General features: G+C 35.3%; 1 protein-coding gene across 1 annotated transcript in view; it reads left to right on the top strand.

The window, feature by feature from the left end:
• Window positions 1–557: 557 nt before the first annotated feature.
• LOC114067798 (membrane-associated guanylate kinase, WW and PDZ domain-containing protein 2-like) overlaps window positions 558–25123 on the top strand; it is a gene marked incomplete at its 5' end in the record, with an annotated part of 514387 nt that continues 489821 nt past the window's right edge. Inside the window, 2 exons of the mRNA XM_027903479.1 lie at window positions 558–651; window positions 2038–2154. Of these exons, the coding sequence (XP_027759280.1) occupies window positions 558–651; window positions 2038–2154 (211 nt within the window). The remainder of the gene's footprint in view (window positions 652–2037; window positions 2155–25123) is intronic.

Raw genomic sequence — 25123 nt, 5'->3', positions numbered from 1 at the left:
TCTGCATGTAACAAATTCAGGGCTGTAGGCATCTCCTCCTGTAAATATATGTTTTTGTACTCCAGTTTGGAACATGCAATTTGCCAAAAATATCAGGTGACTCTTTTTATGAAGTGCTTAGGAGGTTTTAGTGCATTCATTACACATGGTGAACTAAATTAACTAAATGACTGTGTTTGAGGCAAAAAGCTGTAAATAAAAAATGCACTCTGAGAGTCAGAAATCTGTGTAGGTTCCTAAAGTTACTTAAGTTATAAGTTGAGTGATTCAGGTCTGTGTCAGTGGGCAGGCTACAGCTGTTGTTCTTGAGCTGGCATTTTCTCAGGCTGCCAGAAAGCATCTGCATCACTGGGCATGTTCTGTATATTAGAGAGAGAAGAGCAAGGGCTGCAGGACCTTTACTCTCTGCAGCCGATCAGAAAGGACAGCAGATTCAGAGCATCCCTCTGCAGCCTCCTCTAGCCTTTGCCTTGCCTCCTCTGAAATCTCTCAAGAAATTAGCAGGAGTAAGGATGGTCTGGTCTGCAAACCGAGCCCACTGCTCTAAACAGTGTTAGTGGTACAAAGAAGTAGATCAAGTGGCTCAGCTGGGATCCTTGAAGGACAGAAATCCATATAGAAGTTCTCAGCCTCTGGGAACTGGGCTTACAGGTATTTCTTTGTGTCTGTTATGAGCTGGGGTGTGCTTTTTTTTGCCCTTTTGATGATGAAATTTCAGTGGTTTTTTACCTTTAGCTAGAGATGAGAGAAATTATTTATGAGCTTTTTATAAACCTAGAACAAAAGGTTTTGAAGTTATTGACAAAGAGCAGCAATAATAAGATTATAGACTTGTAATTGGCAGATAAATAAGAATAGCTGAAAGGAGAAATGTATTTTCATTTATAACCGTTTGTGCTCCGCAGTGACTCTCAAATAATTAGGTAGGAATGCTATATGCTCATTTTTACAGGAAAATCTTTACATAGCCTAAGCCAGTATGACTTTTGGCAGAGGGTTCAATAGCAAATGCCATTTGAAAATGTTTTAAGATTGAATGTGTGAAGCAACAAGTTAGGGATCTATCTGCTTGCAATTTTTCATCTGGGGATTATATGTCAGAACTCAGAGTAGTAATGATTTTCTATATTTTTGTAATGTCAGAATATCAGAGAGGGAAGAAATTGAGTTATTTATGGACTTTTTCTCCATAATTATAAATGTGATCTATATTCAGCATGAAAAGAAATGTAGAAGAACTATATCAGGAGGTGCTTATTAATTGTGTTGGATTAGATTTGTAGATATGCCTTTCATAGTGGAACATGATACACCAGTCATTGGCTAAAGAGTAGTTTAAATTGTTTTGTCCTAAAGTTATAGTAGAAGTGGCAAATAATTCAATTTTTTCCACATTTACAGGTCTATGCTGAGTTGTATTACTAGTGACTTTTTTTGGTGGTGGAAATAAAATATGAACCCTTTTTTGTGATAATGTCTCCTTCAGATATGAGGTCTATTAGAAATAAATAACAAAATTTTATATAACATTTATATGATCGTTAAGTACAGCCACACTTTATTCTGATTACACATGGACTGAAAACTGAACATTGCACAACATTTTGAAGCAGGATTTTTGGTTTAATAAGCAGGTGGGAAATTGGCACAAGGCCAATGGGAAACATAATACCTATTAATGTATTATACCTAATAATGTATTATTTAGATACTTATGCAGGTAATTATATAATAATAATATGTTCCAGTTATGTGCAGAAAAAAAATTGAAACTATCTATAATCCTATATGTATTTCCTGAACTGTAGAGATGTAGCCAGTTATTTTTCATTAACTGTTTGTAACCTTTACAGTTATCAATAGTAAATAATATAGTACCAACTTCATGCCTTAACCAGAAAGCTCTTTGTGCTTCTGTCCTCCATCATTACAGAAACATGAAGGAAAATGAGCCACAAAGACTTCACAAGTGATTCATTGCTTCCATCAAGGCAATATAATTTTAAGTCATGTTTTCATTTGTCTTCTCCCTGACAGGAGGCATTGTTGATAAGGACCTTCGTCACTACCTCAACTTACGGTTCCAGAAAGGCTCGGTGGACCATGAGCTCCAGCAGATCATAAGAGACAATCTCTACCTCCGCACAGTGCCATGTAAGTAGGGTGGAGATGAACAAATCTATTTTCTTAGTGGCAATCGACTATCTGAATTAATGCTGCTGAGGCCATTTGCAAGGTGCAAAGAGGTGGTCTGTAGCAATCATCCTGTAAATAGATTTGTTGCTTGGTTCATGTCTTCTGCATTATTGCTGAGAAATTCAACTATATATTGCAGAATTAATTTCTAAAGAGGTGTTTCAAAGTTGTAGTTCCCATAAATGCTGGCTCTGGAATAATAATATTCTTATTTCTTTGGCAGTTCTAGAAAGCAAAACTTTAAAGAAGAAAAAAAGCGTTTTTCTATGCTGCTTAAATTAATGTCCAACAGAGGGAGTTTGATCTGCCTCGTATTTCACAGTATTGTGCATTATATAATACTATAATGGGATTTAGAATGCAATAGGGCAACAGAGGAAACGTAAACTAGGAGATTTTGTTTGTGTGTTACAGGAATTGAAATGAAAGTTCATACTGTCTTGTATACATGTTTGTTGCTGCATAAATTGATGGTATCTATATCCAAGATATTCTGAAACCTTGAGAATTGTTTTTTTCTATTGACAGTGTTCACCTATTTTGACAGTAGACATGGAATTAAGCAGAGTCACGTAAGCCATGTCCGACTGTCAGGGCCATGACTTTCAGAACAGATCTACTTGTCTGACAGGCAGTATATCATTTAAAATGGACTGAAGTTCCATTACTCTTCCCTCATAAAATAATTGCTTAGTAGACATAAAATGGGTCTTCTCATTTTGGGAAAAAAAAAAAAAAAAAAAAAAAAAGTCCACTTTTGAACTTAAAGGCTTGACAGAGGAATGATAGGCAGAGGAAGGTATACTGAGTAAGTGTCTGTGCTATTTATATGGTAATGAGTGGATGCTCTTTGAAAGCTGAGTTGTTGTCAATGCTACTGCAGATTTTTTCTTTCATAATGTTAAAGAATGGAGCTTTGAGAAGATCCATCTAAAAAAAAAGATGTTCAAGCGTTTCCCTTTTCTTTTGGAAGCTGATGTTAAATAAATTTAAATTCTTAATTTCAGGAGTTCCATTTGCAACTGATTAGAAAGGAAGGTGGAGAAAAACATTTAAAAATTATTATCTGTATGCAGAAAATAAAAAAAATTACATTTATGTGATATTTTTTATGAGTTAGGTTTGTCTAAAAACGCTGAGAAACATCATAGCTGAAATGGAAATGCAAGTAAAAATAAGTTTTGAGATTAAATCCCACTTTTAAGAATGTCTGGAATGTTAGCATAAGAGTATACTTATTATGACCCCAGTACATGCTCATTAGTGCCAGAGATCCAGGATAAAAAAGAAGCAAAATCCAACAGTGTTGCATCCACTGCACACATGTAACAGATATTATTGGCAACATGGGCATGAGGAGGAGTTTTTGGCATTGTGTTTTTTTTAATCAAGGCAATAATGAAACGCTCTCGTCAAGTGAAACACAAAACTCACAGAAGCAAATTCATCACTCAAAAAATAACACTGCAACCATGAAGACTACAGTTTGAAACATATAAACAATATAATTATTTTTTTAAAATGAATAATAACTTTCTGCTGTGGCTAATCCATCTTCTGTGTCATTTTATGCGGTTAAATTCTTAGATCACTATTGTATTACATATTGAGCATATTTAGCTAAGTAAAAACTACATTTTGAAATATATTATAGTGTTGCAGATGACAACTGCTGAATTTCTAGGTAAGCTGGCATGTTCTTGGAGAGTTGAGGCCTCTTCAGCAGTGGTGATGGAAAAAAAATAGTGCCCAATTGGCATATTTTTTCCAAAAATTTTCTTGAAAATCCTATGAAAATAATCCTTCTTATATGTGAGTATTTTAAAATAAATAAATTATCAAATGCAGATAGGATGATATGTGATTAGCTAAAGAATTTTCCATAATTAGGTAAAAAAAGAGGACACCATCACATTGTTTGGAACCCAGATTTCCCCTCAATCATAATTGTGATGAATCTTTTTTAATGCAATTTAGCTCTATCTCCATCATTCATGTTTAGGAGGGAAAAAGTTCTCAACTGGTTTCTTATTTTCATATAACTTAACTAATTTTTGAATCAAAAACTTACTTTTCAAGAGTACTAGTGTTCAAAATTTTCTCCTTTGGATATTAATTTTTTTAAGCTCTCTGCATAGTCTAAGAGTACTGGTTATGTGTCCTAACACTGGACTTTACAACGGGTAGGGAAGTTTCTTTAGTATGCAGTGGTAATATTTAACTGACTATACCATTGCCTACAAGTTCAATTAATGAGTGCAGCCTAACCATGAATTTATTACAAATTGTGCAACGGTTGCCAACACAGAAAAAGCAGCACATAATTTTGTCAAGTTCTTGTGCAGAAAAATAGAAAGAGAAAGCCAACTGCAGGGAGCACAGACTTTATTTCCAATGATAAAGTTGTAACACAAAGAGGGGGAAAAAAATGAAAGATACGTGGCAACCTTTTCCCTTTAACAATGCATTTACAATGTCTCCTCTGTTATGGAAGTTTAATTGCCAGTGGAACCATAAGAACCTTTATAGAGAGTACTCGACCTTGAGTTTTTATTGGGCTTTGCTTTCTGTTCAGGCTGGCAGCATTGGCCCAGCAGTGCGGTGGGTATGACCACTGGTTTCTCAGCCTTCTAGGTCAGACTAAGTCATTCTTTCACTTATGTTAAATGAGTGAGTGTTCTCTGTGATATCAGGAAGCAGAGGTCTAAATCCATACCTGTCTTACATTTATTAGGAAAAACCAATTTGAGTTAGAACAGCTGAACTGGTATTTACTAGAAGCTAGATAAGGTCCAGACTTGTCCAAGCCTGGCAGTGTTCAGGGCCAGACTGGATAAGGCCTTGAGCAACCTGGTCTAGTGGGAGGTGTCCCTGCCCATGGTGGGGGGATTTGGAACTAGATGATCTTTAAAGTCACTTGCAAACCCTTAACATTCTATATTTCAGTGATTCTAGATAAGAATTTGAATTGTCTGTTATACAAGTACACATCCTTGTGCACTCCAGAGAATAGATGGGCCAGAAACACATAACATGAGGATAATGGATCAATTCTGCCTCTGGAATTTATAGGCCCCGTGGATGGGATGAGTTGGTTGGGTTTGCAATCCTTACGTTTCTCTATTTTCACTAATGCAGTGCCCCTTTCTACTAAATTAGAAATGACCATGTAACCTCAAGAGTCAAATGCTACTTTCCATAAGGGGTCACAGTTTTTAATGCCATACAAAATTAATTTCCCCATTGCCAACAGGAATTGCATGCAGGTATCCCAGGGCAGAACATGTGATTGTATTTGCATCAGTCAAGATACAGACATTAACAAGGAAGGTCTGGGGGAAGGAAAAGTTCACAATTTTCCAAATTCAGAAGACCTAGCTAAAGTTTGCCTCATGCATTTTCTTCCCCTTTTTCTGCTGTGTGGGATTTTAGCAGTTTTCACCTCCTGAACTTATTTGTGAAGTTATTAAGAAGTACTAAACATTGAAGTTGTCCTACAGAAAAGTAGGCATGGTAAAAGTAGTAGCTGTTGAACAGAGGTCAGCACTACCTGACACTATCCATCCAAGTTTGGGGTTCTGGAGAAAGGCCATGAAATATATGTAGGACTCTGAATGCTACAGGCAGACAACAACTTAGTTATGTTGCATCTTGTGCTTAGTGGTGCTCTTGGCAAACTGCAGTAGCCATGTGGGCAAGCAGGTTTTCAGTCCTCACTAATGTGAAACGAGAGAGCTCTAACTTTGTGTCATTGCAAGAATAAAGCTTTGAGGAGAGTACATCACAGGAAAGCAGTTTTGGTAGTGACAGTCATGGTCAGACCTGTCTCTTTTGATATGTCCTTTCAAGCACTTGCAAATTCCATTTCTTTAAGAGCTGCTGAAATAGTGTAGCTGTGGTTGAAAATGGAATCTGTGTATCCTTCCTTCCCAGACAGGGAATATAAAATGTTTGTGGAAAACATTTTGATTAAACAGCACTGTATAAAGTTGAACAATGACAAGCTGATTCATTGAAGTAAAAATTCATCTATTAATTTGAAGAGATGCTCATTGATATCCTCTGGGATATAACCTCAAATCGAGACTAGCTCAGGTGAGTTAGTCTATCCTGCTACCTTGATGGAAGGTGCAGCCCATAAATGCATTCTTCACAGTGAAAATATGAAATAATAATAACAATAATGATACTTCTTTAAAAGTTATGGGGATGAGTATACTTCCTTCCTAGTTTTTGCATTTAGAAAAAAAATAATTATACGAGAATGGAGAGGACTGGGTTTATGGCTCAGGCTTACTGCACTGGATATTTCAGTATTACTACTAACTCAGAAGCTGGAGGAAGGATGGTTTGTTTAAAACATTTGTCAGCAGCAGAGGAAAAAATGTTCAGTTTGTGACTCAACCACATGCAATATGTGAGTGACCACAGGCAACAAATGGATTCATTATGTACAGCAGTTCCCCGTGTACCAAATTGAGATAACAAATCCCTTTTTTGCTTAGTTTACCTGTTGATGTTATGGGTGCTCTGATTTAAGTGAATATAATTAACACACTGGACTGCAAATATTAAATCTATGAATACTTCATAATCTTTCCTTTCTCCTGTGACTTCTTGTATTTTTCCATCTTCTGGAAATATTTAGATTCATAGGTCATTTTGAGTCAATTTAAATAAGAGCCTCATTTTCAAATATAATTTTGTTCTATTGTGTTTTAGTGTGATCTGGTCTATATACAAATTTAACCTATGTGCTGCAGTGTTGTCTGTGTACTGTTGAAATATTACATATTGCAACATGCTGCTGCTTCCCAGAAATGAAAGTACATGCAGTGATATTTTTTTTTTCTGGTATTGGTTTTATTTGTCATGTACAACAAAGGTTGTATATGACATTAGCTTATATTTCTGTGATACTGAAGTCAATGAAATATGTTTCTACTTGAAGCCTTCAGGGAATTTAATTCACACTTTCAGACCTGATGAAATAACCACCTACAAAACAAAGCAAAACAAACAAGGTTGTTCCTTCTGTCAGAGAAGTGTAATACACTGGGAAACCATAAGTCATTCATAGTCTGCTTCATGGGTAGCAATCAGAAGTAAAGAACTTGTGGGGTTATGGGAGACTTTCCTCTCCTGGTGATAAGTGTTTTCATAGTTTATATTCCTTCAAATACATTTTATATTAGTCACAATAATGAGTAAATTCTAAAAGAAGGCCCCATTACGTATCCAGATTTTTCACTTGAGGTTTCTGATTTCCATGTTGAGGAGAGTTGCAGAAGTCAAGTGGGCATAACTATATTTTGGTTGAGGGTATCCCAAACTAAGAAGCTCTCTTTGCATAGCTCTGCTGCTCTGAATAAGGACATTGTGAGATATATTTGACAGATATATATACATAGATATATATAGATATATAGATATATAATGAGATATATTTGACAATCTATGTTTGGACAAATATGAAGCCTTTCAATTTTTTTTTTTTTTGAAAAATAGCTTTTTCCTGTTCTAAAAAGTATATAGCCAAGAACATTCAAAGGGGAATGTGTGAAACAGACTTGCCAATGGTTTCATATATTTATCTTACAAGTTTGTTCAGTGTTGAAAGAATTTTACAAGAGATTTTATTACTTAAAGATCTGCCAATTAGGCATCATGTGGAACTATTGTTAGGATAAAATAACCTGCGCTTAGCACACCAAACTGCCAAGAAATGTCTGCATCACTGGAACTAACAGCACCTGACTTTGATGACCACTTTATTCTTCCAGACAGTGTTAACTATTGCTTAGACTTTGATGGTTCAGAACAGAGCAATGCAGAGCTCTTGGAAAATGTTCTTGTTGAATATCTAATGAAGCACACCTCCAAGGTGCATATGAAGTGGAATCATTGGCAAGCATATTCAGCCTTTTTGGTATCTCAAGGAAAATTAGATCAAATCAGGTAATTATGTGAATTGAGGGCCCCACTGTGCTACACTGCAGCACAGCCATGTGTACCAAAAGATGAGGAGGAGATTGCCGCTCCAAATAACTGACAGCCTAAATAGAAGAGGCAAAGATCAATTGAAAAATAAACACATAGTACAGACAATGCCTGAGTTGTCCTGCATGAGGTAGAGTGATGATCAAATTGGTGCCTGTGGACCTTGCTTTCTTTTCCATTGCTACATTCAGCGTTCCTAATAACCCACTGGAAATGCACTCAGTACAGTGATCTGTCTCTCTGAAGATGCTGGGAATGTCTGGTTAAATGAGTTTGGCTTATGCATCTTTCCATGTGCTGTCATGGGAGTTTTAGTCTGTTTCAGAGCAGGGTGGTAAAGGCTGCAATCAGCACTGTGCTGCCCCTCCACCGCAGAGCATCTTTGGGCTGCATTGCCATCAGGAGGAAGCAATGGATAAAAAGGAAACCAAGCAAAAAAAAAAAAATTTAAAATTTATTTATCTAAGTGAATTATGATTTTATTTGAGTTAAGGTCTAGGTTAAACAGATGTCCAAACTATGTCTACAACCTAACAATGTTGATGAAAAATAATGTACTGTTTGTTAGTCATGAGAGGGGAAAAAGAAAAATATAACTTCTTTTCTCAGAAATTTCTCAGTTCTACATATTGGGAGCATCAGCTTTTGTCTATTCTGTGACTAAATACTCACCTTAAAATAACAGGTATTGAAAGAAAATAAATACTGTTCAAGATGAAGGGGGGGAGGAATATGTCTGATGTAGTATGAATTAAGTATGAAGTGATAATAGATGTAATAAAGTGAAGAGCGGTAGCTGTGTACCACTTCTGATATTAGACCTTGAATGTTCCATAAAGATTCTATAAAGACACTAAACTGTTTCTATTGGCTGTACTGTTACAACAGCTTCTGTTTCTCAGAGATCCTTGCACCCAAATCGCATCTGTAAGAAGCTGAGGCTGCTTATTCTGTCCCATCCTCAGGTTCTTTCTCTCCTTTCTGCTCTGCTTAAACATCATACTTTTCTCCCAATTTCAAAACCAAATAATCTAAAATCAGAAAATAATTTTAATAATGCAGTGACAATATAAATTATTTGTCTAGCTGATAATCTAATGCCTTACTGACTGGAGAGCTGATATATAGCAGTGAAAAAAGGATAAGAAAAAGTTCTGAAATTTCAAACCCAATCTTTTTAAAGAGGTTTTCCTACAAAAGAATATCACATATGTTCTGATATGATGTTAACTGGCATGTGATTTAAAGAGTTCTGCATTCTTGAAGAGCTCTTAGAATCCATAGAATAGCCTATCATTTAATGATCTTGTCTCTGGCAAACGGTTCAGTTTATTTATTTGTGATACAACACATGCATAATGGCAGATGAGAATTTAGTTACTATATTCTTTATGGTTGTCCCCAGGAATCAATCTATTTTTATTTAAACTTCGAGAAGGCTTTCTAGTGTTGCAAAATGGGTTCTCTAATTCACATGATACCAAAAAGACACAGGATAGTGGCAGTTTTACATGAATTTTGATGGCAGCACTAATCTTACTGGTTGCTTGAGAACTATCAGGAAACTAGAGGGGCAGTATCATGAATCTGATGAAGTGCCTTGTCTCAGCAGAACAAGAATAGCAAATAACAGAAGAGACCACAAATAACTTCTTTCGCAAGCATAAGTCATAGTTCCTGACTAGCCTAAAGCAGCTTGAAGTTTGGGTAGAGGCTACATCTCCCTATAACAATAGGCTTTTTCAACCTGAAGGCCTTAAATGTACTATTGACCTTTCTCCTTAAATAACCAAAGTATCTTAGAAATCCTGAGAGTAACAAACATGATGAACAAAACTTGCAGCATTATTGAATATAAGCGTTCCTATGATTTCTAAACCATTTTTTATTTCGGACGCGAACTTTCTGAATCAACTTCATGATGTTAAAAGATTTAAAAATTTATCTCCTAGATAAATTTAGCCTCTATCTGCAGTCAAATAAATAGGTCAGAAATTTGATTTTTTTCTTGAGGTAAGCTGAGATACTTTAAACAACTGTCTTCTCTCAGCTGTAAAAGATAAGCTGTCAGAGAAACAGGATAATCTTTACTTGGTGATTTTCATCTGAAGAACAACTGAACAGAGAACATGGAGCACCAACACCTGCTGTTAGAAATTCAGAACAATATCAACAAAAGAAAAAGAGTTGTGTAAAAGAATCAATATTCTGAATTGGGTGACCAATTAAGCTACTAAATCCGTATTTGCATCACTGAATTAAAAGGTCCAGGATCAATTTTGGCAGGATGTGCTTCTTTTGTTTTTCTTTTCTGGGATTCTCATCTGCAGTCACACCAAAAGCAAAGCAGTTTAGTGATGATGGACATCCTTGTGAATAGATCATCTGGTGCATACTGAGGATTTATATGAAGTGTTAAGCAATTGGCCAAGTTCCCCAAATAACCAAATCACATTTATATCTCTGAAGTCTCCTCTGGTTCAATAGAATCCTCACAGCAACCTGAAACCCAGGCTTTTGCTAGTTTGTTTGGACACTGTGCAACCAAATCCCTTCCTCTGAAAAGGTTATGACTACATTACATTAATGAGATTATATAGCTCAGAACTACTTTAGACCTTTTTTCAAGATTGAAGATTTTTTTCACACCCCACATTTAGAGAAGAAGGCACCACTCATATTTTCTGTGCCTTATGAAAAAAAAAAGAAAGAATTTCAAATCTTCTGTGCATCGTAAGCCAGTGTCAGTGGGCTAATGCCTCTAGTGGCACCATGTTTTTAATTCAAGAGTAGCCTGGCTAGAATAAATCCCTTTGAGAAGAAAAAGACATTAGAGAATGAAGATTACGGAGGTGCTTTTTAACATCTGAAGAGTGAATAAATCTTTGGTTTCACCAGTAGGGTTGAAATTAATTTATAATTTACTGGTGGAAAACTGTTATGAGGAAACTGCTTTTTTGCAAGTCTTTTTCCTTTTATTTTCCTGTGTTCTGAGGATACTACTGTCCTGGTTTTGTCCCCTGACAGTTTTATATTTCTCCTGTATCTCCAGGTTTGATTCTACCCAATACATTTTCCTTTTTCCAGTATATTACTGTTATTAACATATCAAGCTCTTGTCTAGCTATCAATTTAATATGGATTATTCAAATAATTCTGTCAATTTTATTTCAGTAAGTCTGAATAGAGAAAATTTCTTACTTTGGAGATGGGAGAAATATATTTTGGTTAAAAATATAATTATAATAATGCAGAGGTTCCATACTGTATTTCTAATGAAAGCAGGGATCTGAATTTGAATGAAGAACATGCTGTAATTTCAGTTTTAAAATTCTTTTCTTTGAATTTTAAAAGCATGGCCTCGGCGTACATTAAAGAGTCTAGAAAACATTATAGTTTCCATTTAAGAGATTATATATTTTTAGTATTAAATTTCATAATAAATTACATTTGCCATTATTTTATCAATGTATTTCCTCTGCATCTTTGTTGAAAATAATCACTAATACCTGTGATATGTTGCTAAGATATTTTCACATTGTGCACAGAAATAGTGAATCACTCAATATGTAGGAAAGCATGAAATTCACTCAGGGCTGCTGAAGGGGCAGTCTCTACCTGTGTTTTAGTGGCCTTTAGCTAGTGACAGAATTCACACACTGCTCATTTCAAGTCATCTGTATTTTCTGATTCCCATTCTGGTTTTGACTGATTGTTGAGGTTTTGTTTTTTTTTTTCAACTTGTTACTGCTATGAGTTATTTAATTCGCATTGGTGCTGAATTGAGTAAATGCTTGAACACAGAAATGTGGTTTTGTGATTCTTGTTTTTGTTTTTTTTTAAGCTTTAAATCCAAACCACCCTACCTCTTCTTGCAAAATTGAATTCTTTTTTTTCTGTGGAAGATTCTGTGGAGTGCTCCCTGGAAAGCTTGATTGCAGGTGTGTGAGGAATCATGCAGTAGAGTCCTGTACTGCTATGATTCGCACATTTCACTGGACACTTCATTTATTGGCAAATGCACATTGCACTGTACTCTTTCTCAAAGAGCTCTTAGAATCCAGAGAATAGCCTGTCATTTAATGACCTTTAATTCAATGGGAAATGTATACTGGTGGTGGCACTTAAAATGGTGATTTGGCAAGATTTCCTTTCTTATGTAAAAGTGGAAGTTAGTTTTACAGTTTCCTGATTGTAGCAGCATGTATTAAAAAAAAAAAAAAAATTCCCTTGTTCCCTTAGAGATGTCCTGCACTGACTTCTAAAATGCTGAGTGATTCTAACCCTCTGTGAGTTCTGTAAGCTTGTGGAAGGTTATCAGCACTACCTACATTTGCTGATTGGGCTTGTGTTGCTGGTGTAAATCTATGTAAACCCTCCATAAATCTCTGTATAGCTCTTCTATTCTGTACAGTCTCGTATGATAAAAAGGTTTTCCTTCTTTTGCCCTGCTAGTGGGAGCAAGAGGATGTCAGAAATGCATCCCTGTACAGTGTTATTATACAGTGGTTGACACTCTTGGTTAATAGCTGCAATATACACAAGTTAGCACAACTTGGTGCAAAGCCCCTCAGTGCCTTCATCATCCAGCTTCTCGTGGTTACCCCAGGCTTTACTCAGTCACAGCTGATGAGGCTCAGCCGGCTGCATGTTTTAATTTTTTGTGTCTGTATAGAAACAATTTGTTTGGAAAAGAAGGAAAAATCATTCCATACTAAAGTCAAAGATTATTCCTTGCTCTGTGCATCATGTAGAATGAGGCTAGCTATAATATATATTATCTAATCTTTAGTTTATCTTTGTGTGCTTCAAAAATAATAATTTCCTTTAGTGCTTCAAAGCTTGCCATGAGATCATTATTCACTTTTATCTACGATGCAAATGCATCTGTATTTATATTATGGATTGGACACCGACTCACTACTATTTAAATACACAGTTAAAATTGTACTTACTCAGAAACATGGCAGTTGGAGCCAGAACCAATTTAATAATCTGAATTTTAAAGCTGTCAGAGAATAGTTGTCATTCTGGTTTTGTGCTTTATAATGCAATGTCCTGGAAGAGAGTGATGAATTTTGGAGTAAATTCTTCCTTTCATCATCTTCACGAAAAGAGAGCATCTAATTGCTCCTTTCCTGTCATTATCCTCAATTTGCATCTCCCAACTCTGATACGTCTGATGGGCTTTTGCAAAGATTTTTACTTTTCAAAATCTTCTGAGTAAGATGCAGGATTATTTCTGGCCTGGATCATAGCTGTTCAATCTGAACTGGAGAAAGCAAGTTGAAAAAAGACCAGCATATCTGAGGGATTGTCGTGACCTTGCTTCCCCTAGCTTCCACTTTTTTCAAACAGTATTAGCAGTGCATGTGGCACTGTGTTTCTAAGACCTTTTTTGCCTACTCAGTTGAGAAAAGTATCCAAGCTCTTAAGTTTTGAAGAACTTATTTATGTTAAGAAATTCCTACTTTATTGAAATTCTTTTAAAATTCTGAAAAGGCAGAAAAGTCTAAAAGAAAAGAGAAGGCTTCTCTGCAATATGCAATTATATTGTCTCTTTTTGTCCCTATTTTATTAAATGTGGAAGACTTGAACAACAATAATAAACATGAGAAAATGTTAGTTCTTGTATAATCCTCCATTAGCATCATAAAAGAGAGTTCTGAATAAAGATTAAAGGTTTGTTTTTAAAAATAAAAAAGGTTACAGATTTAAGTTCTCTCTGCTGCAAAAGAAGGAAACTTGAAAGAAGATAAACATAAAGGAAAATAGAAAAGATAAAGTAGAAGGGTTTGTTACAAAAACAAGTGCCTTTTCTTCTGATATTTTGTGTCCATCAGGCAGTGGAGAGGCTGAAATGCAGACACATCATAGGAAAAACTGAAGTGCATCTTTGTCCTGTAGCTCATACAGACCTTGGAATTCACAATGTCATTTTTCAATCAGGATTTTATGCAGTGGGTGGCATGCACACATATCAACATTTCCATAACACTGCAATACTATCTCTTCTTTTGGTAACTTTAGTTCAAGTGAACCTAATTAATACTTAAAAATTTAAAGATTTCAGGTGAAATTCTAGAAATAAGGTTGCAATATTTTGTACTGAAGGAACAACTCTTTACAGAGTTGCCTTTCAAGGTCATGGGTAAAGCTCAGAAAAAATACATTAAACATTTATATACCATGTGTATCACTTTCATTTTAAAAAAGTAAAACTCCCCTTATAAATTCCTCACAGCTCATTTGTCACTGCAACCTTCTAATGGTAGTTTTCACTGAGTTTGGAAACATGGAGGAGTTGCTGAGGGCATGTGTTTACCTGCATTATGGCCAGAGGCCAGATCATGCTCTTGTAGAAAGGCAAGAGCCTTCCTGACTTGGGCAAGAGCTTCCTGAAGATCACAGCATTGCTGCCATTGTTAAGGACAGGTTATGTCATAGACTACAGTGTAAAGTGCAGTAACTGATCTTTTATTCTGCTTTGGAAATGTCTGTGCTCATAAACAGTTACCACAAACTCGGCAAAAGCTGAATTTTAAGAGGACAGTGATGGGTTTGGAGAGACAGTAAGCTCTGAGCAAAAAATGCACCTCCTATCCCCCTATGGAGTGACACCTTGCAGGTCTCAGGGTATATGACACAGTATTAGACCATGTGGTAGTCATCTGTGAAGCCATTTGGGTGGTGAAGGGAACATTGAAGGTAACTTCGGAAGATAAATTTATGAAGGATTGTGTGATAAATTGAAAACTTTCTACAGTTTCATGTTTTTTGTTACTATTCAGTCTGAAACCAGACAGTTGTTTTCAACTAAAGATCACCTTAAATCCAGTTAAAAATATACATGTAGTTCAAAATAATTTATTTCATTCCTTGAAGCCTTTTCTGAAGTGATTACTATTTATTTACCCATTTCTGCTCCAACCAATCTTAAAGGAAGGAAGAGAACTACCACCTTATCTGGCCTAAGCAGTAAAAATAAACTGTAAGTCACTTGAGGGGTAATTTTAACCTACTGGGTAAGAACATAAGCAAAATTACGTAGGAAATGTACAGGGTAACAGTCATAACTTGGAGCACAGTTTTTACTGCTCAAGTGAAATATCATCATGAACTTTCACTGAGTTGAAGTGAGAATTAATTTCATTCTCTGTGTCCCTGGTAGAATTTTGTTAAATTACTGCAGGCCTTAACTTTCTACTTGTTGGAAAATAATGCACCACTTCCCCAGACAATACAATGAGTTTTATAGCAGCTTAATTTTCTTTCATTATGTGATTTCATGTAGGACCTGTAAAGATGTGATCTGCACAACGCTAACAATCCTTCAAAGTTAAAGCTTGAACAGATCAATGTCTTTGGGCCCATTAAACTCAAAGCACAAAGCACGTCACGTTGATGGCCAGAAGGATTAATAAAGGCGTAAGAGTACACAGAAATGAGAAAACCATGAGTAATTATGGAAACTAGACTTAAGATCATTATTGCAGAAGTCATACACAGGAGGTTCTGAGTGCTCTGGCACTGTGTTCTTTCAGTCCGCTTTTATTCTGGTGCAGGATCATGGCACAAGGTTGAAAATGTCTTTTCTCCCTGTTAAGTGCTCCAGCAGAGGTGTTATAAATGTATTTATAGAAACTGCTTCTAATTTAGTGATGAATCAGTACAGAAGGAGAGAAGGGGGGTTTTGAGAGAGAGAGAGAGAGAGAGGAATACTTAAAATGTATTTTGGTTCAAACCGTCACTGTGCAGAGCTGCTCTGCTCCATGTGAATTGTGTACAGAATTGTGCAGTACTGCAGCGTGTGACAGACAAATAAATCTGTGGTCAGATGTATTCTCTCTGGTTCTGTAGTCTCCCTTCAAACTCCAATTCTCCTTTCATGTCCCAAAGAGAGACCACAGAAAATATGGGAATACAATTTCCTTGGCCAATATGGGCTACTCTCCAGGTCAACAACACACAGTCCTAACCATTTCCAGGTGATGGTTGTGTCTATTGTAGAAAGAACTCATGGAGATGAATAGAAAATAGTGACCCTGTAGACTGGTGGGAAGTGATTGCTTTCCCTCATCCTCACTTACAAAAACATATGATGTAGTTAAATGTTCCATTAGGTTTCTCTCCACTGCTCCATCCATCTCTTACAGAAGTGTACTCCCAAGCTTATTTTCCAATGATATGTGCTTCCAAGTTTGAGATGAGAAAACTGATTTTGAATGATATAGCCCAATTTTCACTTCAGGAAGCTGAAGAATATTGCAAAATCTTGGCAAATATCATTCTGCAGCTATTTTATCAAAGCACAATTTAAAATATGTCCCTTAGCACACATATAGTGATGGTTTTTTTCTTTGTTTGGGTTTTTGTGTATTTTTGTTTGATTGGTTTTGATTGTTTGTTTTGTTCATTTGGGTTTTTAAGTTGTTTGGTTGTTTTTTGAGGGGTTTTAAGTGTGTTTTTTTGGGGGGTTTTTTGGTTGTTTTTTTTTGTTGTTGTTGTTTTGTTTTGTTTTGTTTTGATTTTGTTTGTTTGGTGTTTTGGTTTTTTTGTTTGTTTGTTTGTTTGTGGTTTTTTTTGTTTTGTTTTTTGTTTGGTTTTTTGGGGGTTTTTTTGTGGTGGAGCATAACTCACCCATTCATTCTCTGCAGGCAGCATGTGCACCAATATCACTCTGCTAAGAATTTGGACCTGTTTGCCATCCACAGAGGCAAGGATTTTCTTCTCCATATGTCTCTGTACCAGTAATGCTGCAATAAGACTGTTGATTGGATAGAGTTCTGCTGTCATGTATTGTTCTGCTATCGTGTATTGTTCGTGCGTAACTCTTGAACATTGGGTCAGGATCCTGCAAAATGTTTCAGATGAGTAAGGCCATGAAAGTAGAAGTAATCATTCTTACAGCTGTTTGGTGATTTGAGGAAGCAGTCTATTTTACATGAATGCAAAGAAAAGAAGCTGGCAACTAAATAAACCACTTATTAAATTCTTAGTTTTCTATTAGTTTTCATCTGTTTTTTTTTTTCTCCTATATTACTCAAGTGAAAATTCAGTGCGTGGCAACTAAAGCATGCATAACAATTCTATTCATTTTTTAAAAGGCTGAATTTTCTATTTATCCCCTGGTGCTTCAGTCTGTGTAAATGTTATATTAATTATGATATATGTTGCTGCCTATTCATACCACCTGTAGTTATTGCATTCATACATGTCAAGAGAATGCAATGCCTACGTGGATTGCAGAGGTGAAAGGATCCATATTTGGCCCTTGGTGGGCCACACACAACATCCTGTAAGATCAAGGTCTAGAGAGTTGTACTCTCAAGGACTTTGGTGGAACAGGGAACTTGGAGCATGTCATAAGCTGTGCCTGACTGATTTAACAGCTGAAGTAGGGGTGCAGGTAGAACTCTTCTCATCCTCTTTTGGAACTTAATCTGTACTATGAATTTTAAGTCAGGACTCTTAAGAGTTTTCATTATTTTGAATACACACCAGCAACCAGTTCTCCGCTGATGTCAGTCAGTATAATTTCACTGATGTTGGAAATTTTCAGAAATTTCAGGGTTTAGCCTCTTATGATAACCAGGAAACATCAAGTTCCTTTTCCAAATGATTACCAAATGCTAGCAGCGCTCTGGATGTTATGATATAGATTAGCACAAATAGCTTTGTTCATTGTTGAGGTAAATATGTTCCTGAAATATCAAAATAATTAAATAGGTAGTTTTGTAGTATTTTTCTGTAGAGACTTCCAAATTGCTTCATTCTCCCAAATTACAAAAGAAATTAGCTAAAAGTTTAATCATAGGACTGTGAAAGGTTGCAAATGCGAAAACCAGGAGCTTTATTGCTTTCTTTAAATAATATTTTGCTATTGTCATTTGCATAGTTTAAAAATAAACAAACAAAACCCACTCCTCACCTTCAGGTTTAAATTAAGAAAACTGTTCTCATTCATTGTTTTGAAATAATTCACTTTTGCAGGCTAATTTTGCAGTATAGTAAAGATTGTTGTAATTGCTGCCTAGGAAGGGATACCTTTGCCAAGATCGTTTCTGTCACTTCTCATTTTTTTCTTTAATCTTTAGCTCTGAAAATAAATGTCATGTTGTGGCTTAAGCACTGTTATAAGCAATAGCATGCCTGAGTGCAGCTGTAATTGAGGATCTACCTATTCTTCCCTTTACAAAATTGGATGAAGGCTTCACAGTTAAATCCAGGTGCACCAATCACAGTTAGGAGGGGAAAAGTGCGATTCTGTGTGGTCCCATTTTCATAAACATTCTTTTGATTGGGCTATTTCAGCCTGTATGTGCTTCTGTGAACAGAAGCAGAGAAGTAAAGACCATGGGCTAACGCTGTTCACACAGGCAAGAGGAAATAATTTCCTCAGTATATATTGGAGGGAGACAATGTGTCTTTAAGACAAGAGAAGAAAGATCATGTTTTATCTTATCATTCTTCTGAAGAAATCAGGGATAAACCAAGACATTTTGAGGAGCAGATGTAAGTCACAGGATTCAATTACTTCAGTGATGCTTTTTGGACAAGGAGTGACATTTGTAGAAAAGGAATTCAGGCTGTTCCAGGTATTTTCACAACAGCACAAGGAAGGTCAAAAGAAACGGGTGAGAGTGAGCCAGGACACAGCTTGATAAAGAAGACCAAACTAAGGACAGAGGCATGGAAAAAGAGAATGGAAAAACATAGAAAGAGTTGTCAGTGATGGATGATAAGATGACAGGAGATTCAACCACTGAGATCTGATTTCTTTCTAGAGAATCAGAAGCTGTGTAAACAACCTTTTGGTCAGAGGGAATGTTGAATTGTCCCCTTTAGACTAAAAAGGACAATATGTTGAGAGGTAGAAAATAGGTTGCAGCATGGCTCTTGCAGTCAGTAGGGTGGGACAGGTTAAGGAGCACAGAAAAGAGTGTGAGATGAGCAATCCAGGAAAGATAATGGAGTTGGTGTAGGGCTTGACTGTAGATGGCTGCAACAAAGAAATTGGGAGGAGTGAACATGGAGACAATCAAAAGGAGGGCAGATACAGGAGAAAGGTTTCAAAACAGAGAGTGGAGAATCACAGAATCATAAAATCATTAAGGTTGGAAAAGATCTTTAAGATCACCAAGTCCAATCATCAATCCGGCAACACCAACATGTTAACCACTAAATCATGGTTTCAAGTGCCATATTCACAGGTTTTTGAACACTTCCAGGGATGGTGTATGCTAGTTTATGCTGATTTTCTGCATAAGAACTCAGAATTGTAAGTGTATGAGACAAGATTTTAGAATCTTGTAGGCATGAGGTTCTCTAAGGTAAATGAAAGAAAGAGAGTATATTTCTCAAAAGACTGATTGAAGTGGCAAACCTGTGGGGAAAATATTGTGTCACAGGATCATTAAAGATTGTATTATAATAAAAATATAAAATGACATTAATTAAAGCTACTAAACTAGGACATTTTCGAATTTTTTAGTGCTATGGTTTACAAGTATAATAATTTTCTTCTATCATAACTTACAGTGTAGAGGCATACAACTTTTTTTACCTTCTAGAGTATAATAACATCTTGAAGGGGATAAAAAAAAATTTAGATTTTTATCTTCCTTTGCGCCTGTTTATAGAACTGGCAACACTAAAGTGTACTCTGGCAAAAAAAATTTTCAAGCTCACTTTAATGTAAAGTAACTACAGGTATCAGTAAATGTGAACACTGAAATGGTTTCTTAGTAGAAAACCAAGTATTGCTTTAAATATTAAAAGAAAAAATTTAGTTGGCCTTCTCAGGGAGACTGTCTGCCCATAAATTTACACTTTTTTAAAAATCTTTAATTAGTTTTATGCAATTATTCAGATGTTATTGTAGGAAAGAAAACATAATAAAATATGTGTTGGCAGTTGCAGCTACAAGTCTTGAGTGATACAGAAAACAAAAATAAAGATTCTGAAAAAGTAGAAGCTTGCTTGGAGCATATTTAGCCCAGTGTTCATAAAACAGAGATTATGTTGTTTATTTACAGTAGCTGTGTAAATCTTATGTGAGTCATGAAATAATTAATAACATGTGAGAGAACTAGTTCATGATCTTTGTGCCAAGCAGGCATTTATGTACCAGCTGGGAAAGCCAGTAGCATTTTTTATAAAAATGCAGTGGAGCTCTGGTAAAAGAAATGAAAAATAATTAATATTTTCTGCTATCAGTTGATGTGGATTATGCTCTTTTAATCTCAGACATTTCTCCAGGGTTTCTGTTAAACTCAGAAGCACTCGAAATGCATTTTGAGTGCTGGGGTAGCTCAGAAAAACATTGCAATGATATGCTGGTTAAAATGAGAAATGTTTTTGTCTAAATGAAAGTGTGAACTGAGCTTTCAAGGAGTTTTCTCCACACAGCAACACTACACAGTGTTCCTTACCAAAAGATGTCCGTGGACTGTCTTACGGTCAGAGGTGCTCAGACAAGTCCTGGCTGCATACAGTTCTTGCAAGGAATCAGAAATAACTCCAAAGTCTTCAGGAGGGAAAAGACTGAGAAATAGAAGATGTCCTTTATGAGAGATGAGATGGTTTTAACCAAATTGTTGCAGTAGAGGAGACTGCTGCTACAGAGAAAACCTCTGTGTTTAGTTTATTTTATCTTTAGACACTTAAAACTTTCTAGATTAGCTGAATATTTATGATAAAATCAACCTTGAATCTTATTTATCAGCTGGCATTCACCTTTGGTTCTTTGTGTCTCTATTTTACTTGACTCAGTATATTAGCATTTGAGCAAAGTGAGAATGTACATATGAATAGTTTCTTGGCTAATTATTTTTTTTCAGTAAGTGTTTTTAATCCCATCTTCATGAGTGATAGCCAGGAGCTGCCAAGAGCTTCCTGTTAGTGACATGTCAGAAGACCCAAAAGAAAAATGTTCTTGAAAAGGTATTTTTATGTTCATTTGAATCACATAATAACTCTGCTGAAGCAGGGTGTGCACATTAACAGATAGTGAAATGACTTTAGCATGTTTAAATTAATTTACTTGAAACATGAATAAGTGATCGTGAATGTGATGGCTTCTATTATTGGCGAGAGGCAAGCAACAGTTTACTACAAGAAAGATAGTTAAAACAGGAGCAAATCGAGATATGTTGATTTCAAATGCCCAAAATGAAGCACAAATTTGACCAAGCTTCATGAGATTTTATGCTAAATCTAGCCATATGTGCTGAAATTAAAGTTATCCTGTGGTTAAAAGTGAAAAAATGAAAAATCTTAGAATTAAAAAATTATCTGCTTCATTTTAGATGTCTCTTGTCTCCTATGTGACCTTAATGAAGTCACTAAACATTTGCTGCAAAATCATTTTATTCCTATATGAACCAAGAGAAATAACAGCCTTTGTGTTTTCTTGTGAAGGCAGATTAATGAAGATTCATAAAATAATTTCATGTCACCAAGTGTAGTGTGAAATGGAACATGCCATCAAGTTAAATATATTTAGTTAGTATTGTCAAAATCAGCCTAAAAAATTACTCGGATCAGAAAAAAACACATTCCCAGGTAGATTTCAAATAATGACATATTACTACACTCAGTCATTTCAGGTTTTGTTTCCACCCTCTCTCTGTAAAAATGCCTCACTACATGTTTTAGTAGTCACAATACATATGCTCTGGAATCCTTGAGCAGGGTGTTTTCATTAAACCCTAAATTTATAAGAGTTTATAACATTGTGGGAGGACTAGGATTTTTTTTTTTTTAATCTAAAAACATAATTTTTGTTTTCATGGCTATGGTCAATAAACATATGATTTAATATCTTTCAAGAGGGAGAACATCTATTGAGAAAAATGCTATATGGTGTTTTAGGCCTCTATGACTTAGTTATTTAGATTATTTTTCATGTAAGGATGGTGAAAAAAGATAAAAATAAATCAATATTTTTAGACTCATTATCCAAATATGGGTCTTTAAATACAGATGTAGATCTATGAATAATTTGTAGGTCAATGTTAGTTTTAGCTAGTAGAAGTTCAATTAAATGGAATTTCTGCAGTACAGTTGACTGAGGTCTAGTTCTTATGTGTTACTCTATTCTGAGTTAAAGATTTTCAATTGAATTTGCTGATTGTAGGCTTGTTATAGGCCTTAGTGGATTTCTTCTGCAGCTCAGAGTATCTCTGATTATCATTACTTGTTTTCTTATTTATAATCTTAAATATGTAAACAGAGGTTGACAGAAATGTTGTAAGTGTTATGGCCTGCTGTATTGCCCTGAGAACTGTTTTGTGAAATATCTCATTATTGTCACTTGCACATTCAAGCACAGCTTATATTGAGAAAAAACATTCTTTTTTCTTTTTGATGATTTGTATTGAAAAATAATGCCTATTCTGTAGATAAAAGCACCTCTAGTTGGGCTATGGCACAAAAAGCATTATAGCTAACACAGTTAGAGACTTAGATGTCAAGGTCTTCAATTACACATTTATACTATAGACATTTTTCTAGGAGAAAGTAACAGCTAAGAATAATGTGAAGTATCATTTCAATGGTGTACCACATATGAGTGAATTAAGCTCCAAACATCCATTTTCAGATAATGTCTTATAGCTTTCCATTCAGTAAACACAGAGAAAATAGTGTTTTGATCAATGGGGTAAGAAAAATACCATTCACTTCCACAAACAAAGTTTGCCTTTCATTTTTTTCCAGTTTTATTTTCTCCTTTTATAATAGAAGATAAGAGTGTGTGACTCAACTGAACACAAAGGAAAAAAAAACAGGTTGAAGCAAGCAAAAAACAAGAAAGCAAAATCAGGCTGAAGGACACTTTAAAAACAAGTACATACATGTTCACACATTAAAGTGTATACTCTTATTATTTATAGTTTTTATTCAAAGATGTTCTTTCTGAAAGAAATAAAGAGCTATATTAAGTCAGTTAACCTGGGAAATTTCATAGCCAAGGGGTTGGAGCTTTCATAAGATGAATGTGTAAAGCCATCCAGAATTTTCTTCCAGGCAAAAGCAAGAAAAAGAGAAAGATTTAATGTTTAACTACCCTAAAATAATATTAGGAGAAAGTGAAGAATCTACAAGGAGCAGCAAAGATGTTTATCAGACAAGAAAGTATGCTCTGTTCTGGTGGTTGGAAAGTAAGATTGAGAAAAGCGAAGGTGAACTAGACCTTCTGGAGAGCAAAACAAAGAAGTAGATCATTTTACAACCTTAATAGAAATGAAATAAGGAAAGAAGAAAGGCAGTTCATTAGGAGGGGGTAATTAGGATTAGGTATACTCCGAACAAAAAAAGTTCTCTAAGGATCATTTAGAACCTAGACATGGGAGAGAAAGGATTACTGAGTGTTAAATTTGGGGGTTTGGTTGATTAGTTGATTTTTTGTGTGGTTTTGTTTTTTAATAAAAAACATTGTACTTCATCTGAGACAAAGGCAAAAGCAACTTGACTTGTGATGTAGGGGAGCAGATTACCTCCATAACAGAATATCTGAAAAATTTAAATACAAAATTGCAAGTTTGACATCCAGGCTGTTTGTTTCATTTATAACATCACAAGTAACACAAAAAATTTTAATATAGAGCTCATTTTAGGAGAAAAACACCTTTCAGAAGACTTTTTGTATTTGGTTAGCTCTGTAAAAAGCAAAACTTTAAAATAACTTTGTGGTATTGAAAAAACAAAGTCAGAGAGATGAATGGAAAATGGGGCAAAATACAGCAAGACTTTCATAAAGGGTTAAAAAGGTCCAACCAGTCTGATAGTTCTTGGATGGAATTATTGATTTTATCAGCTTAGGAAGTGCAGTGAGGAATCAGTCTGTAATTCATTGTGATGTTCAGTATGGAGAGATGAGAAGGAGTAAAGCTGCTGTGTAGTATATTAGTGAGATCTCATCTGAAATTCTTTGTGTTATTTTGTGTTCAAGAAGAAGGTAAAATTGAAATAAACACAAGACATATGAAGTTGCTCAACAAAGTGCTTATCTTACTGAAATAGCTTTACCTAATTGCTTTATCAAAGCAAACATTGATACATAAGAGGAGTTTTAGTCAACCTCTATAGAAAGATTCAGAAAGATTACCAGAGTAATAAATATTTCAGGTAAAAGAGGTAAAAGAAATGGTTAAAAACTGAATATGAATCCATTAAGCCTGTAAATTAATGGCACTTGGGTTTTGGTTTTAAGGGAGCAAATTGAAACTAATTTTAAATATGAGGCTACCTTGTATTTTCTCTGTGATTGGAGGCTGGACTTGTTGATAGAATATCTTTCTAGGTGTTCTGTCCTATCCTGTACGTGATACAGCCATTCATCTTCAGTGATGTGTTTGTGTGTCATTGCCCCATTGACAGGACTGGGATTCTTCTTGATACAGGTTTATGTTTTAGTCCAGATTAGCAACTTTGTCAGTATATGCTTCAGTCCCACTGAAGTCGTGAGCTATTGAATTTAATTACTAAAACATGTATCTCTGCATAAAAAAAATATTTGAAGAACCAAACTATGTCATTATTTTGTTTAAATGTGGGTATAGATAATTCCACTGATATTTTAACACTATAAAGATAGAACTTTAACTTTGGGGAACAATGGAAGATTTCTCAGCCCTTCTTAAAAAAAGCTTTTCCTCAAATCTAATTCACAGTTTTGTGATTGTCATCAGTTTGTGACAAGCAACAAAACAGTGCTGATGTTGGTCCATGATATAAAGCCATTATTATAGTATCGGAAGTGTAAGTGTCTCTTTGAGTTGGGTGTTTATATGCTGATATGATATGTACAGAGAATTATGGTCGGTTATTCTCAGTGTAGTCACTGCTGTAATTTTGTGTGAGTGTGTGATATAAGTGAGAAACAGAGGAAACAATAGACAGATGTATCTACTTTTATGTCTTG

The sequence above is a fragment of the Empidonax traillii genome, unplaced genomic scaffold (assembly GCF_003031625.1).
Source record: "Empidonax traillii isolate 1590-97213 ecotype Southwest subspecies unplaced genomic scaffold, ASM303162v1 scaffold968:size590757, whole genome shotgun sequence".
NCBI lineage: Eukaryota > Metazoa > Chordata > Aves > Passeriformes > Tyrannidae > Empidonax > Empidonax traillii.
This window is presented reverse-complemented; position numbering and strand designations above follow the sequence as displayed.